Consider the following 15,475-nt stretch of genomic DNA (forward strand, 5'->3'; position numbering starts at 1 on the left):
CAGTATTCCGTGTATTTCCCTAGCGTAAAAAGAGCCGGGTAGAAAGCCACGATACTGTAACAATGGCCATTTTAAAAAGGTGACCTCTTACAACAGCAATAGTTTCAACTGCGTTAGAAATTAGAAAGGCCCGTAGCAGCCATGTTCCTGCCATCAGCTTTGTTCCACCACCGGCACGGCACAGCTCCGGGCCTGCTCCTGCCGGCTCTGGGCAAACCCACGTGGCTCTGCACAGCAGAGCCATCAGCCAACGCACGGCCGTATCGCAGGGAAATCTTCTACCCAGAAGACAAGGCGGCTGGCTCCTGGACTCCCGCTGCGCTGTTCCCACCGGCGGGAGCAGTGGTACTCCCGGGGCACACGCGTGGCCTCCACCCGTTTCTAGCTCGGGCGCGGGGAGGGCAGGCCCCGGGCGGGGCGGGGCGGGGCGGGGCGGGGCCGCGGGGGCCGCGCGCGCCGGGGGCGCGCCGCGCGCGCACAGGCCCGCGCAACGCCGCGCGTAACGCCCCGCCCCGCGAGCTCCCCCCCCCGCCCTCCGAGCCCTCCCCACGGCGGCGGCGGGCGCGCGCTGACGCGGGCGGCGCCGATAGGCGGAGAGGCGCGCGCGCTCCGCCCGCCCCCCCCTCACCCCCAACGGTATCTTGGGCCTCGGCCGGTCCTGTCGCGCCGCCCGGGGCCGCGAGCGCGCAACCGCCCGCGCCCACCGGCTCTGCGCGGGCACCGGGCAAAGGCGGGGAGAGGGGGGACCGCCGCGAGAGCGCGCTGGGCAAAGGCGGAGACGGGGAGTCGCCGCCGCCGCCGCGAGCGAGCCCCGCCCCGCCCGCCCGCTCCCCGCCCGCCGGGCCCGCTCTGCCGCCCCCCCGCCCGCGCGCGCGCGCCGCTCCCGCGCCGGCCGGGCCGCATGAGCGGCATGAGCGGATTCGCCTGAGCCTCGCGTGCCCTCCCCCCGCTCCCCGCTCCTGCTGCCGCCGGGTCCCGGCGGGCGCCGAGTCCCTCCCGTGCCGCCGCCGAGGATGCTGAAGATGAAGCTGCCCCTGAAGCAGACGAGCCACAAGGCAGCGGCGGCGGAAGATGCGACGGCGGCGGGGTTGAAGGAGCCCGGCGGTGCCTTGGACTGTCACCTCCCGCTGCAGCAGCAGGTGCCCCGGGCTCGCGGGGGTGCCGCGGCGGCGGCGGGGAGGGGCTGCGGACTGGAGAGGCCGAGCCGGCTGCACGGCCTGGGGCCGGGGCCCGGGCCCGGCCCGCCGCCCCCCCCCGCCGCGCTCGGCGCTCCGGGCGGCGGCAGTCCCGGCTCGGCGGCCGCACGCACCGACAAGGAGACGGTGTACGAGTGGTTCGGGCTGGTACTGGGCTCGGCGCAGCGCCTTGAGTTCATGGTGGGGCTGCTGGACCTGTGCAACCCGCTGGAGCTGCGGTTCCTGGGCTCCTGCCTGGAGGACCTGGCCCGCAAGGACTACCACTGCCTCCGCGACTCGGAGGCCAAGGCCAACGGGCTCAGCGACCCCGGGCAGCTCGGAGACTTCCGCGACCCCGCCGTGCGCTCCAAGCTCATCGTGTACCTGGCCCTGCTGGGCTCCGAGAACCGCGAGGCCGCCGGCCGCCTGCACCGCCTCCTGCCCCAGGTGGACTCCATCCTGCAGAGCTGCCCCGCGGCGCGGCGGGCCCCCGCCGAGGAGGACGAGGAAGAGGAGGAGGAGGAGGAGGGGGACGTGGTGGTGGTGATGGACGGAGCGGCGGAGAACGGGCAGGCCGGGCTGCCCGCCGCCCAGGGCCTGGGCTGCGGCGCGCAGGAGGAGCTGCTCCTGCTCTTCACCATGGCCTCGCTGCACCCGGCCTTCTCCTTCCACCAGCGGGTCACCCTGCGGGAGCACCTGGAACGGCTGCGGACGGCCCTGTGCAGGGACCAGGAGGAGGAGGAGGGGTTCGGCCGCCACCCAGCCCAGGTAACGCCGCGTCCTGCTCCCTTCCTGCTGCGCCATCTCAGCGGGCGGTTTCCTTCTTCTTCCATCGCTTCCTCCCGTTTTCCTAGGAGCTGGAGGCGGCCGCTTGCTTTTCCCCGAAGCCCCCACAGTGGGACGTGGCCCCTCCCATCCTCCCCCACCCAGCAGTGTCTGCCCCGGCCTCCCTCACAACCTGCTGTGGGGCGTCTACTACGAATTTCTTGTTAGGGAGGGAGGGCTGATTTTTCTAGCCTGCTGTGCTTTCGGAAGCACTGCTCTTTTTCTGGAACCCTGCCGTGCTGGAGTGCATCGTGCACAGTTCTGAACTGGCTGCCTCATGTGCAGTAGGCCACTGTATCCATGAGTACCAGCAACAGCTTGACTAAACTTGTAAAAATAGAAATAATAATGCTAGACTGAGACCAGATTGCCTACGAGAGTGTTCTCTAGGGGCTTAAAACCAATAGAACACGTTGAAATAATTTTTATATGGAACCTGCTCCCCTGCCCCCTCTCAAAATGAGACACAGGCCCAAACTTGGCAAGCATCAGGGCAGCAGTCCGGTCACCAGCTCTGAGGCTCGTTTTCTGAAAAGCCGTGCTCTGTGAGGTGGCTGATGACATTTGGGATGGGGTGGTAATGATTCTACTAAAGCAACAAATTAAAGTGTCACAACTGGAGCTTCTGTTCAGAGAAAACTGATTTTTTTGGTGGTTGTCAGGAAACAGCAGAGCACATCTTGAAAGCAGATGTGCCACTTGTTGCTAGGAGGTGGCTGTCATCAAGAATAAGGAGTTGTAGTGAGTGACACTGAAGCATTCTCCTGTGCAGCAGCTCTGTTTAAGTGGAGGTTTTCCCCCCCGTGGCATCCACTGCTGCCCTCTTGACAAGTGTTGTCTTTAAAATCTGCCCCGTATTTATGCGGCCAAACCATCTTCTTGGAGCTCTGCAGTTTTTGGTCTATAGATGGCCTCTCATGCAAAGGGGAAGAAAGGGCTGGAAGACAGGTGTTTATAGCACTGTTCCACTGAACACATCAGGTTTTTATAAGGTACTTGACAGGAAAGGGTTCAAAGCAGTAAGGGTTGGGATTTTGGGATTTTTTTTTTCTGTTTGCTTGTAGTGCAATCCGTTTCAGCCACTTGTAGAAAACTGGTTTACATTGCCTGCCATATAAAAGGCATGGCTCCTTCTTCTGTTTGCTGAAGATGGGATGTGCTCTTGAGGAGTACTCAGAGGAGACAGGGGTGAATTTCTAAGCCTTCAGGCATATTAAGCAAATGCTTGTATCATTTAAAGGTCAAAGCACATTTGGCAGGTCATAAACTAATGGGTAGATGTTACAGTACTGAAATCATAGCATCAGTCCAAAAAGTGTTTATTTTGGCTCACTGGCCTGCATCGAGTCTAGCTCTATCCCAAAATTAATCCTGAAAGTCCATCTTTCCGGGGCGAAGATCGAACTTCAGGAAGTGGTTAAACCGGACAATGTTCTTTCTGGGTTTAAAGTGCAATTAACCGGAAACATACTTCCTGCCTGAAACTGGCACAGCAGTTGTAGCTCCTTAGCATGTCCCACCAAATGCAGTTAGGAGATCAGGCACCCGACAACTACTGGAATTGAAGTCAGTTTTGTGCAGCATTCTGGCTTCGGTGTAAAAGCAGCCTTCCAGGTTGTGGTTTGCTCAGGGAACACTTAAGAGACGCAAGTCAGCTTGGCTGAACATGCACATCACATACTCTAGTCTACACAGGAGTGAAATGGCATCTCTTCTATAGGCTTCCGTCGCCTCCCCTCCTCCCCCCTTTCTTAATGGCTAATTGTAAATACAGCAGAGTCTCTCTGGGAAGTAACGACTGGCAGGGAACAGAAGGATCAGGGGGTTTCTGCTGAGTATTTTTAGTTCACATCCACGGGAATGGTGGGACCCTTACAGATAGGACATTGGAGGAAATGGAGTCGGTAGCAGGGTTTTAAAGACTGCCCTGGCAAAATGCTACTGCACTGTTGGACTTGATTTGAAATTCTGTCGGATGTCCACAGGCCTTTTATCCTCCTCATATCTCTGAAATTTGAGTGCCTTCAGGGCTCTGCGTTTGTGAACCTGAAGGGTTCAGAAGGACCTCTCTGCATATTTATTCGGCTGAGCTCCCGGTCTGGGAATAACCCGCTCTGTGCCAGGCAGCCCAAGCAGCGCTGCTTCCCCGGAGCCCGCGAGGTGGTCGCGGTGCTCCCCGGGCCAGCCCGCGGCCGCACGGGAAGGGCCGGGGCAGGCGGGTCCTGTCGCGGTGGAAGGCGGGCTTGCACTGTCTCCACGGGGACTGCCGGGCATGGCGAGGGCAGGACAGGAGTGGGGAGGGCGGATACGGCGCCCCAACCCACCGAACACCGTTACGGGCCGGAGAACGGCGGGGGGAAGGGGGTGACCCCGCTCTTTGTTTGCGGGGAGGACGGGTGGATCATGGAGGGCACAGCCCCGCTGCCTCGCGGTGCCGGTGGGGGAGGAGGGTCCTCTCCTCAGCCCCCTCCCCCGACAGGGATGCGAGAACGGATGGTCGACGCCGCTTCCCTTCCCGCCCCCGTCCAACATGGCGGCGGCGGCGCTCCCGGTCACGTGCCCGCGGGGCGGCTCCCGGCCCGTCCCACTGGGAAGGGGCGGTGCCTTCGTTGCATAATGGACGGGGGGGTAGGCGGGTTGTGCTGCCCCCGCGCCCCAGCCCGCAGACTTGCTCCCGAAGCGTTGGGAAGGGCTGTCCCGAGAGGGGCTGTGGTGTGCCCGGTTTATCGAGCAGATAAGCGCAAGGGCTGTTTCGTGCCGAGAGGCTGCGAGCTCAGCGCTGGTGTTCCCTTGCTGAGCGCTCCCGGGCGTTCTCAGCTCCCGGCTCCTGACGGGTCTGAAGGCGGTCGCAGAGCTGTTCTCATGGGACGTGAAATAATAATAACGTGTTCCTGTGGCTGACAACAGTTATGTGAAATCAGCCTGCAGAGGTGATGGAGTTCTGACCTGGAGCTGAACCAGGTGCTTTGTCAGTTCTGGATTCGGAATTGCTTAGAGCAAGGACCTTGCAATTGGACGTGGCATATCTAACAAAATGGCTCGGTTCTAGGTTTCAAGGAGCTATAACATCTAGCTATAGTGAACGGCAAGGCTTGAGAGGTTCACCTACAAAGAATTTTTGGGGGATTACTAGAACATAAAGCAGTTTTCTTTCTCCCGTTGTTGGGATTATGTTTTCTGGATATGGCTGTGCTGTCTGATAAGATTGAGCTCACATTAAAGTTGCTTTATGACAAAGGGTTAATGGAATTGTTGGTGGTTTTGGTGTCTTAATTTTAACAATCCTTTAAAAATTTAAAATTTCCTAGTAGTACATTTTAACAAATTTAGCTCCAAGTGGCTGAGGAATTAAAAGTTGTAGGAGATAAGGACTGTGAGTGGTAGGACTGGGTGGGATGGGCAGAGCTAGGATTGTCTTACGAGTGCATAAATTTTGTTTCTTTATGAAAGTGTTCTGAAAGAAGGCTTTTGGCTTTTTACACTTCAGGTAGAAACAAGATTTTCAGATTTTTAATTTAGGGTGTAGTTTATAGTAACACCTTTTGGAAAAAAGTCATTGGTACATTAAGCTGTGCAGAATATGAACTTTGAATCTAAAGTTGAAATATAAGAATAAACCAGAAGCATTCACATCTGTGGTCATAAAACAAGCATTAATGTGCAAAGATTTTGCTGATACCACTGTATGTTGGTTTAAGTAACAGAGCACATAGCTTAACTCATGTGTTGATTATTCTTGTTTAGTAAGTGCATCATTATCAAAGCTGTTTGATTTTATTGCTTATCTTGGTCCATCCCTTCCAAGATCTGAGATCAAAATGCTGAAATACTGAAGGAGCTCTGAATATCTGCTCACATAATAAGTGTGACTTGTTTTAGACACTGGAACATTTAATCAGGCATACTTGACAGTAATAGAACCGAGGTTCTGTTGAAATAAGCAATCTCCTGGAGATAATGGTTTGCTGAATAGCATTGTAATTAGCTGGCTGGAGGATTCTTTACAGAAAAAAAATCTCTACTTACAAACGAAGGGAAAGTTCCTATTTACGGAGTATTTTTCTTAGTACTCTTCTATTTATGGGATATTGTGTCTGCAAATCAAAGAGTGCATTTATAATTGATCTTCAGTCACTTGCAGCAAGTACCACAAGGTAGTAGAATTTAATTTTGGAATCTAAGAGCTCTGTCTGGGAAGAAAAATACTGGCAATCTCATTTTGAAGCTACGGTGCACTGTTTTTAGTGTCATAGAACTGAGTATAAGGAGAAGTGTCTTCAGAGTCTGGTTTAAATAAGAGACATAAAGGTAAAAAATGTGATTTTATCTTGGCAAAGACCTTTTAAGTGGTATTATGCTCCAGGAAAATACAAATGTTTTACAAGTTTTGTGTATTAACATAAAAAGTATTCCAGCTCCCTCACTGAACCGAGTAGCCTTGTCTCTGAACAGGAATTTCTCTGGCTCCAAAGAGGAGTTAAAGATTTCCAGAAACATTACTGGAAGTTCTCTGGAAAGGAAGTCATAACTAGATAAAAGACAATGCCTGAAATGAAAGACTTCTGTCTACATGTGTGTGCTAATGCTCCAGGAAATTGCAGAATAAAAACTTTGACTGCTTTGAGTTGTTTTAGTGATTTAATTCTAAATATGAGGTGTTAGGGCAAATTTGTGGCCTTTCCCAGTCACTTTACACTAGGCTTTATCAGCCTCTTGTTGTTCCCCCTGTTTTCAGTTTCTTCTCCAACATAGTAAATGAGAATGGAGGGTGTTGAAAATATACCCGTGACTTCTTAATGCTTGTATTTAAGTTGCTTGTAGTTATGCTGTGGTCTGTTTTTCAGTGTTGCCCAGTGTTGACTTATTTGTAGGTAGCAGGATCTTACTGGGCTTGGAGTACTGAGGACTCCCAGCATTTTATGAAGAACTGCAGAAAAGTATGCATAAAGCAGCAATAAGATGGTTGTGTCTATGAAACTTCTGAAGTCTGTAGGATTCTGTCAGCTTAAATCTGTCACCTCGTTTACTTGCTAGTATCAGTGTCTAGCCATAACTGCCCTAGAAAACACTACAGCTAGTTCTTTGTTAACTATAATTAATACAAAATGTCTATTTTTCCTCCAAGATTTGATGAATTTCTGTAGTATCCTCCAAGTCTAAGGGTTTTTTACTTCTAGAGATCAAAGCTTGCAGGAGACATTCTGAGAGATCCAGCTGGAAACTGCATTCCTTTGTGTATTTCTTGCATTTCCTCAACGTCTTAATCTTGTCCTTTTTGGGAGAAAAAAGTAAAAATACTTTTAACAGTTAAAGAAGATTTAGTGCCTTGGGAAGTGTCTTAAGAGTGAGATAACAAGAAGACAGAGTTTTTCTGACATTCATAGCTGCCATAGAATACTTTTAAACTATGCTGGAGTTCAAGTATTGGACAAAATGACATATTACCCTCTAATGGTAGTAAACTTAGAGGTTTACTGAAGGCACAGTCTCTTCTCAGGACTGATTGTACTTCAGTGAACCACTCTTAAGGGGCAATTTTTTTTTCAGTATTTCTGTCACTCTACACTGTTATGAGAATAATTTTTTGTATTAGTCTAAACTGCTACACTCAAGTAATTTTGTTGTTATCCACTCAACAGACAATAGTAAGAGTACTGAAGTTGCACAGCTGTTGGATGAGCAGCCACCTGGCGATACAGTAACACCTGAAGTGGTGCATTGCTGGCTATAGCTTCAAGTTCTCTATTTTGTCATGGGCTAGCTAGGTTGGACTGAAACTGTGGTTTAGGTCCTGTTAAAAGTTCAGATGCAGGTGAGAGAACAAGAACACACTTTGTTTCTATCAAACGTGAGGTATGCTATTCCCCCAGTGCTGTAAATCACTGGTGTAGCTGGCATGCCTAGAACTTCAAAGGTAATTGCCACAGGCCTTGAGAGCTGAAGTTGTTAGTGCTACATAAGAGATTGGTATGCCCCTTGTCTCAAAATTGTTATGATTTCATAGTGCTACAAGTTAGTCAGTATGTGATTGCTGAAGCTGTCACCTGATGTACTTTTCTTCCCTGAATCAGCTGATGTTTTGTCAGAAGGTTTCTGTCTCCATTGTAGTGTTTGTTGCTGCCTCTTACAGGTGAGCTCTTAAAATAGTTTCACTAAACAAGTGTGCCTTAAAGTACACTTAGACACCTGCATGTACTCTCTATGCAGTCCAGCTTACTAGATATGAGTTAATAGGGCTGTTGCACATAATCCATTTGAAGCATGTGTTCAGCCAGTCAGGCTTTTATTGAGCATATGATGGGATTTTTTGGTCTGGTCACAGAACCACAAAGGGACTGAGGCTGGCTGAGACTTCTGGAGATTGTCTTGTGCATCACCTGCCCCTGCTTAAGCAGGGCCACCTACAGCTGGTTCCCTAGGACCGTGTTCAAATGACCTTTGAGTATCTTTATGGATGTAGGCTCCACAACCTCTCTAGGCAACCTGTGCTCAGTCACCCTCACACTGAAAAAGTGTTTCCAGATCTTCAGAGGGAATCTCCTGTGTTTCAATTTCTGCTCATTACCTCTGCTCCTGTCACTGGTCACCACTGAAAAGAACCTGGCTCCATCCTCTTTGCATCCTCCTTTCAGATATGTGTGTGTATATGTGTGTATATATATATATATGTATGCACATTTTTATGTGTATAGGTCTTTCTCTGCAAAGCTGCTTTATAGTTGGTTAGGTCTCAGCTTGTGTGGTGCCTGTAGATGTTCTTCCCCAGGTGCAGGATTTTGCACTTCCCCAAGTTGAACTTCCTGAGGTTCCTGTCAGCCCATTTCTCCAGCTGTGGTTCTATGTGGAATAAAGGTTCTATGTGTTCTAGAGGTTGATTCTGCATGTTGAAAGATAAGTTAACAAGGAAGCATCTAAGTTGTTTGTTGGTTGTGGCCACAAGAGAGATAATTTGGTAGATCTTTGTGATCTTAGATCTTGAGGCTGATTCTGCTCATAGTCTTTGCAGAGCTCTCTGCATCTCAAGTCAGTGGGACAGTGCTATTGTGTAGTTCAAAGCTTGCAAACTGAAGCCTGGCTTAGCAGCAGTGTCAGTTGGGCAATTGTCTGCAGTCTTGATCTTGGTTTTGCCCAGCAACTTGTCCAAGACCGTACTGGATCTTTTTGCATGGGGGACGATCTGTTGTGTCAACAGTGGTCAGCATGAAACAGGTTTTGAAGCATTGCTGCCCTGTATGTTTGCATTTGTGAATATTAAATGCGTGTGCTGGGTTTCCATTTAAGATGGCATGAATCTCAGTTCTATCCCTGTATCCAAACCACAGTGGGAATTAGGTGATGAGGTGCAGACACAGTTGCTCACTGTGTTGAGTAAGACTTCATCTCTGCTGCTGTTGTCAGCAAGAGAGGGTTTAGCAGCACACAGGTACATGTGCAGCTCACCCAGTTGTTGCTTCTGGAGACGTGATGTTCAGCCTTTGTGCTACCATAGCTACGTAGCGACGTATCTGTGTATCACTGCAGTGAAGCAATAAGGGTAATAGCTTGGAAGGATTGTTTTAAGCAAATTGTGGTTTTGGTCTTGTAACTGGTACCACATCTCTTAATGATTATTCTGACATCACTTGAAATTCTTGAAGGTACAGATGCTGTAGCTGATAACTTACAATCATGAGTTAGACCTTGATTTTTTCCAAGATGCTTTCTTTCATCTGGTTTTGTTTGTCAGTTCCCACTTGCACACGAATGAACAAGCTGTACCAGTTTACATCTGCACAATCTGCAAGTGCTGTCCCTAATAGCACATTTACTGTCGTCTTGCAGAAAAATAATCTTTCGTATTTGGGCATACAGAACTAATCAAACTGTCCAGCTGCTGCAAGCAGCTTTACCTTGTTAGTGTTCATCAGAGCTGATGAATGAATAGTTCTTTTATGAAAGTACAATGCAAACATCAGAAGACTTATGTGCATCAGTCACTTCCTCATGATGATTAGTAGGCTATCCAGTAACAGATTTCATTGCATATTGCCAAACCAGTGCCAGCATGATGTTTTTTGATCAGCCATCTACCTTGATAAAAGGCAGAGTTTGGACATCTGTCATGTGTAGGCTGGCTGAAATCTGCTCAGCTCATGTGACATTAGGGCAACATCCTTCTCAGCAGGATCTCCACTTTAGAGATATGATTCTTGTGTTACAGACAAGCACCCCTGGACCTCGAGTCACAAACACTCCTGAACTTTAGGAGAGCAGACTGTGACCTCTTCTTCATAAGTCTGGTTGGTAGAGTACCGCAGAATAAAGCCCTGGAGGGAAGAGGGACCCCAGAACACTGATTGATATTAAAGGATCACCTCCTCCAAGCTCAGAAGCGATGCATCCCAATGAATGAGGAAGTCAGGCAAAAACATTAGGAAGCCTTTGTGGATGAACAAGGAGCTCCTGGACAAACTCAAACGTGAAAAGGAAGCCTATAAAGAGTGGAAGCAGGGATAGGTACCCTGAGAGAAATACAAACTGTCTGAGCAGCCAGCGTTCATATTAGGAAAGCTAAAGCCCTGATAGAACTAAATCCTGGGATATGGAGAAGGTCAAGGTACTCAGTAACTTCTTTTGCCTTGGTCTTCACCATCACATTCTCCAGCCCACACCATTGAAGTGGCAGAAGGCAAAGTCAGGGACTGGGAGAATGAAGAACCACCAGCTGTAGGAGAACAGGTTCAAGACCATGTAAGGAACATGACAGTGCTCAAATCAATGGGACCGGATAAGATGCATCCACGGGTCCTGTGGCAACTAACAGTTGAAGTGTCTAGGCCACTATCCATCCTATTTCAGAAGTCATGGCAGTCTGATGAAGTTTTCACTGACTGGAAAAGGGAAAACATAACCCCCTTTTTTAAGAAGGGAAATAAGGAAGACCTGGGGAACTAGAGGCTGGTCAATCTCACCTCTGTGCCTGGATCATGAAAAATGAAGAGGTGTTTGGTGACAGTCAGCATGACTTTGCTAAGAACAAATCGTGTCTGACAAATTTGATGGCCTTCTGCGATGGGGTTACAGCGCTGGTGGATAAGGGAAGAGCAACTGACGTCATCTACCTGGATTTGTGCAAAGCATTTGATACTGTCTCTAAACTGGAGAGACACGGATTTGACAGATGGACGTTTGGTGGATAAGGAATTGGCTGGATGATCGCACTCAAAGAGCTGTTTTCAACGGCTCACTGGTCCAAGTGGAGACCAGTGATGAGTGGTGTTCCTCAGGGGTTGGTATTGGGACTGGCACTGTTTTACATCTTTGTTGGTGACACAGACAGTGGGATTGAGTGCACCCTCGGCAAGTCTGCCAATGATGCCAAGTTGTGTGGTGCAGTTGACACACCGGAGAGAAGGGATGGCATCCACAGGGACCTTGACAGGCTTGAGAGGTGGGCCTGTGCAAATCTCAGGAAGTTCAATAAGGCCAAGTGCAAGGTTCTGCTGGTGGGCTGGGGCAATCCCAAGCACAAATACAAGCTGGGCAGAGAATGGATTGAGAGCAGCCCTGAGGAGAAGGACTTGAGGGCGTTGTTTGAGGAGAAGCTCAATGTGACCTGGCAACATGTGCATCCAGCTCAGAAATCCAACTGCATCCTAGATATTAGGAAGAAATTCTTTACTGTGAGGGTGGTGAAGCACCTGAACAGGTTTCCTAGGGAAGTTGTGGATGCTGTCTCCCTAGAAGTGTTCAAGCCCAGGTTGGATAAGGCTGTTAGCAACCTCATCTAGTGGAAAGTGTCCCTGCCCATGGCAAGGGGGTTGGAACTAGATGAGCTTTAAAGTCCTTTCCAACCCAAAACATTCTATGATTCTATGATGCAGTCCTCAGAAACATCTCAAGTGATAAGGTTGGTTTTTTAATATGGTACTTGCTTTCAACCATATGAGGAAAGATTTGTTTGATGCAAAACTCTGGTCTAGATGGTAAAAGCAGACAATTTTTAGAGCACTCTCTCAGCTCATTTCACTTTCAAGAAAAAAATATAGTTAATTCTCCAGCCCGTCACAAGGACCTGTGTGATTATCAAATGCATTATCTGGCATCTGGTTTGAGGCCACCCACATTTCTTGCTTCACTATATTTTAATCATTAGCAGCAGCACTGTGAGCCACAGTAAATCCTTGCATGTGAAAGCCTTACAGTGACATAACCTTATGCAAGAGTTAACCTTACACTTGCATGTGTGGTGTGAATACAGAATATACAGTTTTATTCATTGACAGGAAATGACTGGCACAGTTAGTGCCATCCAGAATCACCTTCCTCAGCAGTATACTGGGTTTTAAAGGACTTGTGTTTGTGGTGTGATTTGCACCAGATAGCAACACACAATGTCACTCTTAATATTCATTGGCCCTTGAGACTGGCTAGACTTTCCAGTCACTTGAGTGCTGGAGTTGTCTGCTCTGACAGTGCCGCTTGTATTTTAGGTACTTGTGAGTGTTTGATATAGGACTGTTACAGTAGGTACCAGCAAAAGTGAAGAGTTGTAGTGCAGCTTAAGACAGGATCTGGAGCTGCACAGGAACAGCCCTTGCAGGCTGTGAGGTAACGCGGTGACTGCCCTGGATTTCCCTGCTATTTACCTCCTGTACTGCACTGGGTGTTGTGAAAGCCAGCAGTCACAAAATACACGCAGTGCATATTACTGCTTTAACTTTCCAGGCAAAGAATTCAAGTGAATAAATTATGAGGGTTTTTATAGTTATGATTTTATAACCATCTGTATCAGGACTTGTTTTAAATACAGGTTTGAACCGTGTAATGTTTTGCAGTTTAGAGGCAGCCTTCAAATGTGGTTGTAGCTTGCCTGTTACAGAACGCTACCATGGATAGAAAAGTAACCATTCTAGAATAATTCACTGCAAAAGTACTTGAATGCTGTTACAAAGATGATGTATGTGCTATATGAGAAGCAGTTTTGTAGTATTAGGTGCAGGAGCAGCATTTAATGCTTCTTTGACATGAGCTGAACAGAATACTTCTTTGAAGTAAATCTTATTTCTACATCTCTCCTAAAAACTGCTCATGATTTCATTGACTTCTTAACTAGCAATTATTTTTTTAGAACAGACTGTAGCTTATTTTTTTGTTAATCAAAACAAATAGTCTGACTTTGAATGCAAAAGAAGATCTGACTGTAAATTTGATTGGTTTTAGATCTATTTGTGAATTTTTTATAAGGTGATTAGGTGGGATGAATGAAGCAGTGCTTTCAGCCCTTATGCTGATCATTTCAGAGGTGGAAAAAGACTTCCTAGTAAAGTAAAACAAATAGAACAGTTTGAGAGTCTCTGTCAGAGTTAATCCAGATGTCTGTCATCCTCTGTATGCAGTATGGACAAAAAATATTAAAGCTGCTTTGGCACAGCATGTTGCTGTAGTTTAAGACCTTATCTCTACCAGAGAATTGACATTGATCTTCACTAGAAATCTTGGTTCAGTTGTTTGATTTCCTGGCAGAAATACTTTAACTCTCACACCAAAATATGTGCTAAACTTGTTAGTTTGGACATAGCCAGCTACTAGTTCTGCTTTTTATGGACAGTCTTAAATGAATCAGAGCTTTAACAGGGTAGCTTTAGTGCTCAAATGCCAACAGTTCTGTGAATAATGCATGACCAGGAGTTAGCACTTAAAAAGTGCAGGTACTTTGGTTCGGTTATGTCCACTGTTGTTATAAAATGTCTTCCAAAACAGTATCAGTGTGATTTTTGAGGAGATCTGAAAGTGCCTCTCCAGAGCATGCTTGTGTGTTGATTTGTTTGGTTTTTGTTTGTTTGTTTGTTTGTTTTTTTTTGTGAAATAAACTTGGAAATTTGCTAAAGCTGTTAAAATGCAATTTCATTTACATACAGCTATTTTCATTTCTTATTCCATATCTGACATTGCACACATAATTTATTACATGGTTGTTGAGATTGTTTACTGAGTGACTTGGGACTGGTATGAATTTTATCTTGAAGAAACAAAGCATGCTTTATATTTTAAATCTGATGGCTTTGAAACCTGAAATTACTGACACTCAGTGTAGAGCACAAGCCATACACTGGTTTAGATGAAACAGCTAAAACATCATTTACTTCCTCAGACCATCTGCAGTGCAGTCTAAAGGCGCTTGCTAACTGTGCACTGCTACTGATGTCACTGATCAAAGTTAGGTTACCAGCGTGCCCAGGGCAGGTTTGATGCCTGTACACTCCTGGGTCTGCGTAGGTTTGATGTATTGTTAGGTGTTGCCACTGTTTGTACTCATGCTACAAATGATGCACCAGCCTAAAGCTGGTTTCATCTTACTAAACCAGCTTTACATCTGTCACGTTTGAAGAAGTTTGTTAAAGAATTGGCAAACTGTGGGGGATTCAGATGTCTTTTGCCCTCTCTGTGCTTCCTCATTCTGGTCATTCTGTTGTGACAGTCTTTAACAAACGAGGTAACTAGTCTTGGCTGATGGTTTGTCTCATCCCATTGCACAAGTCCTTGAGGAGAAAAAACCGCATATACTCTGGCACTTAATTTCAGAATCTTTTACCTCCTGTATTTAAAGAGTACTGTCTGGAGATTTATATTTTTCCTCTACCCATCTTTTATGAAGGTCTTCCAGTGGAGCAGTGTTCTTGATCCCGAATGAGAGAGAGAGAGAAAGGGAGAGAGAAAGAAAAAGAAAGAAAGAAAGTGAAAAAGAAAGAGAGAAAGAAAAAAAAAAAAATGAAGTGGCTAATGATGATCTTTTTGCCACTGTCAGGATTTTTCTCCTGTGGAATACCAAGTAAAGCGTGGTTTGTTGGGGTTTTTGCGTTTGGTTTTTCTTTTTTTTTAATATTTGCTGGTTAGAGTCAGGCTTAATAATAGACATTCTACTAAGACTCTTCCTTTTTCTTCCTTCTCTATTTAGAATGACTTTTCTCACAGTGACTGCATGTCGAGTAATGAGACCAGTTTGCTAGAACGAACCACAGCACCTCATGATGGACTACCGATGGCTTCCCATAGACCTCAGCGGGAAGGTACGTTGTCTGCGGTTCAGTTTGAGGAACACTGTAAGGGGGTTTTATGAGCACTAAAATTTGCCTGGAGTTGTAGAAATCTTGTATCTGTCTTCCTGTTCATCCGAAGGAGAAGCAATCTGCGATGATTTTAAGTATAATAGCTTCTCTGCTGCGTACCTGGTCTTTTCTTTATTATAACAAGTTGTCATTCATGTTCACTGCTAACTAATAGTGAATGAAAGCATGAAAATTGATTGCAAGTTGGCTTTCCACTGAAAAAAGGGATGGGATTTGGAAGAAAACAAGAACATTTAATGCAATTTTATTAACAGTGTTAATACGAGTATTTAGATTTTTTTAAGCAAAACTAAACAGGAAGATAATGTGAAACAATGGATGGATTTTGCTGCTTGATTCAGTTATATTTGGTTAATCAAAAAAAAA

General features: G+C 47.2%; 1 protein-coding gene across 10 annotated transcripts in view; it reads left to right on the forward strand.

Moving 5' to 3' along the window:
• Nucleotides 1–680: 680 nt before the first annotated feature.
• Nucleotides 681–15,475, forward strand: part of ZCCHC2 (zinc finger CCHC-type containing 2) — a 42,736-nt gene continuing 27,941 nt past the window's right edge. For 3 of the 10 annotated variants that reach the window (XM_032689996.1, XM_032689968.1, XM_032689977.1), the window contains exons 1-2: nucleotides 874–1,943; nucleotides 14,938–15,049. In XM_032689996.1, the coding sequence (XP_032545887.1) occupies nucleotides 1,014–1,943; nucleotides 14,938–15,049 (1,042 nt within the window). In that variant the 5' untranslated portion in view covers nucleotides 874–1,013. Of the gene's footprint in view, nucleotides 1,944–14,937; nucleotides 15,050–15,475 lie in introns of all 10 variants that reach the window. The other 7 variants (XM_032689951.1, XM_032689959.1, XM_032690025.1 and 4 more) reach the window with 4 other exon arrangements.

Source organism: Chiroxiphia lanceolata, chromosome 1 (assembly GCF_009829145.1).
Source record: "Chiroxiphia lanceolata isolate bChiLan1 chromosome 1, bChiLan1.pri, whole genome shotgun sequence".
NCBI classification, from domain to species: domain Eukaryota; kingdom Metazoa; phylum Chordata; class Aves; order Passeriformes; family Pipridae; genus Chiroxiphia; species Chiroxiphia lanceolata.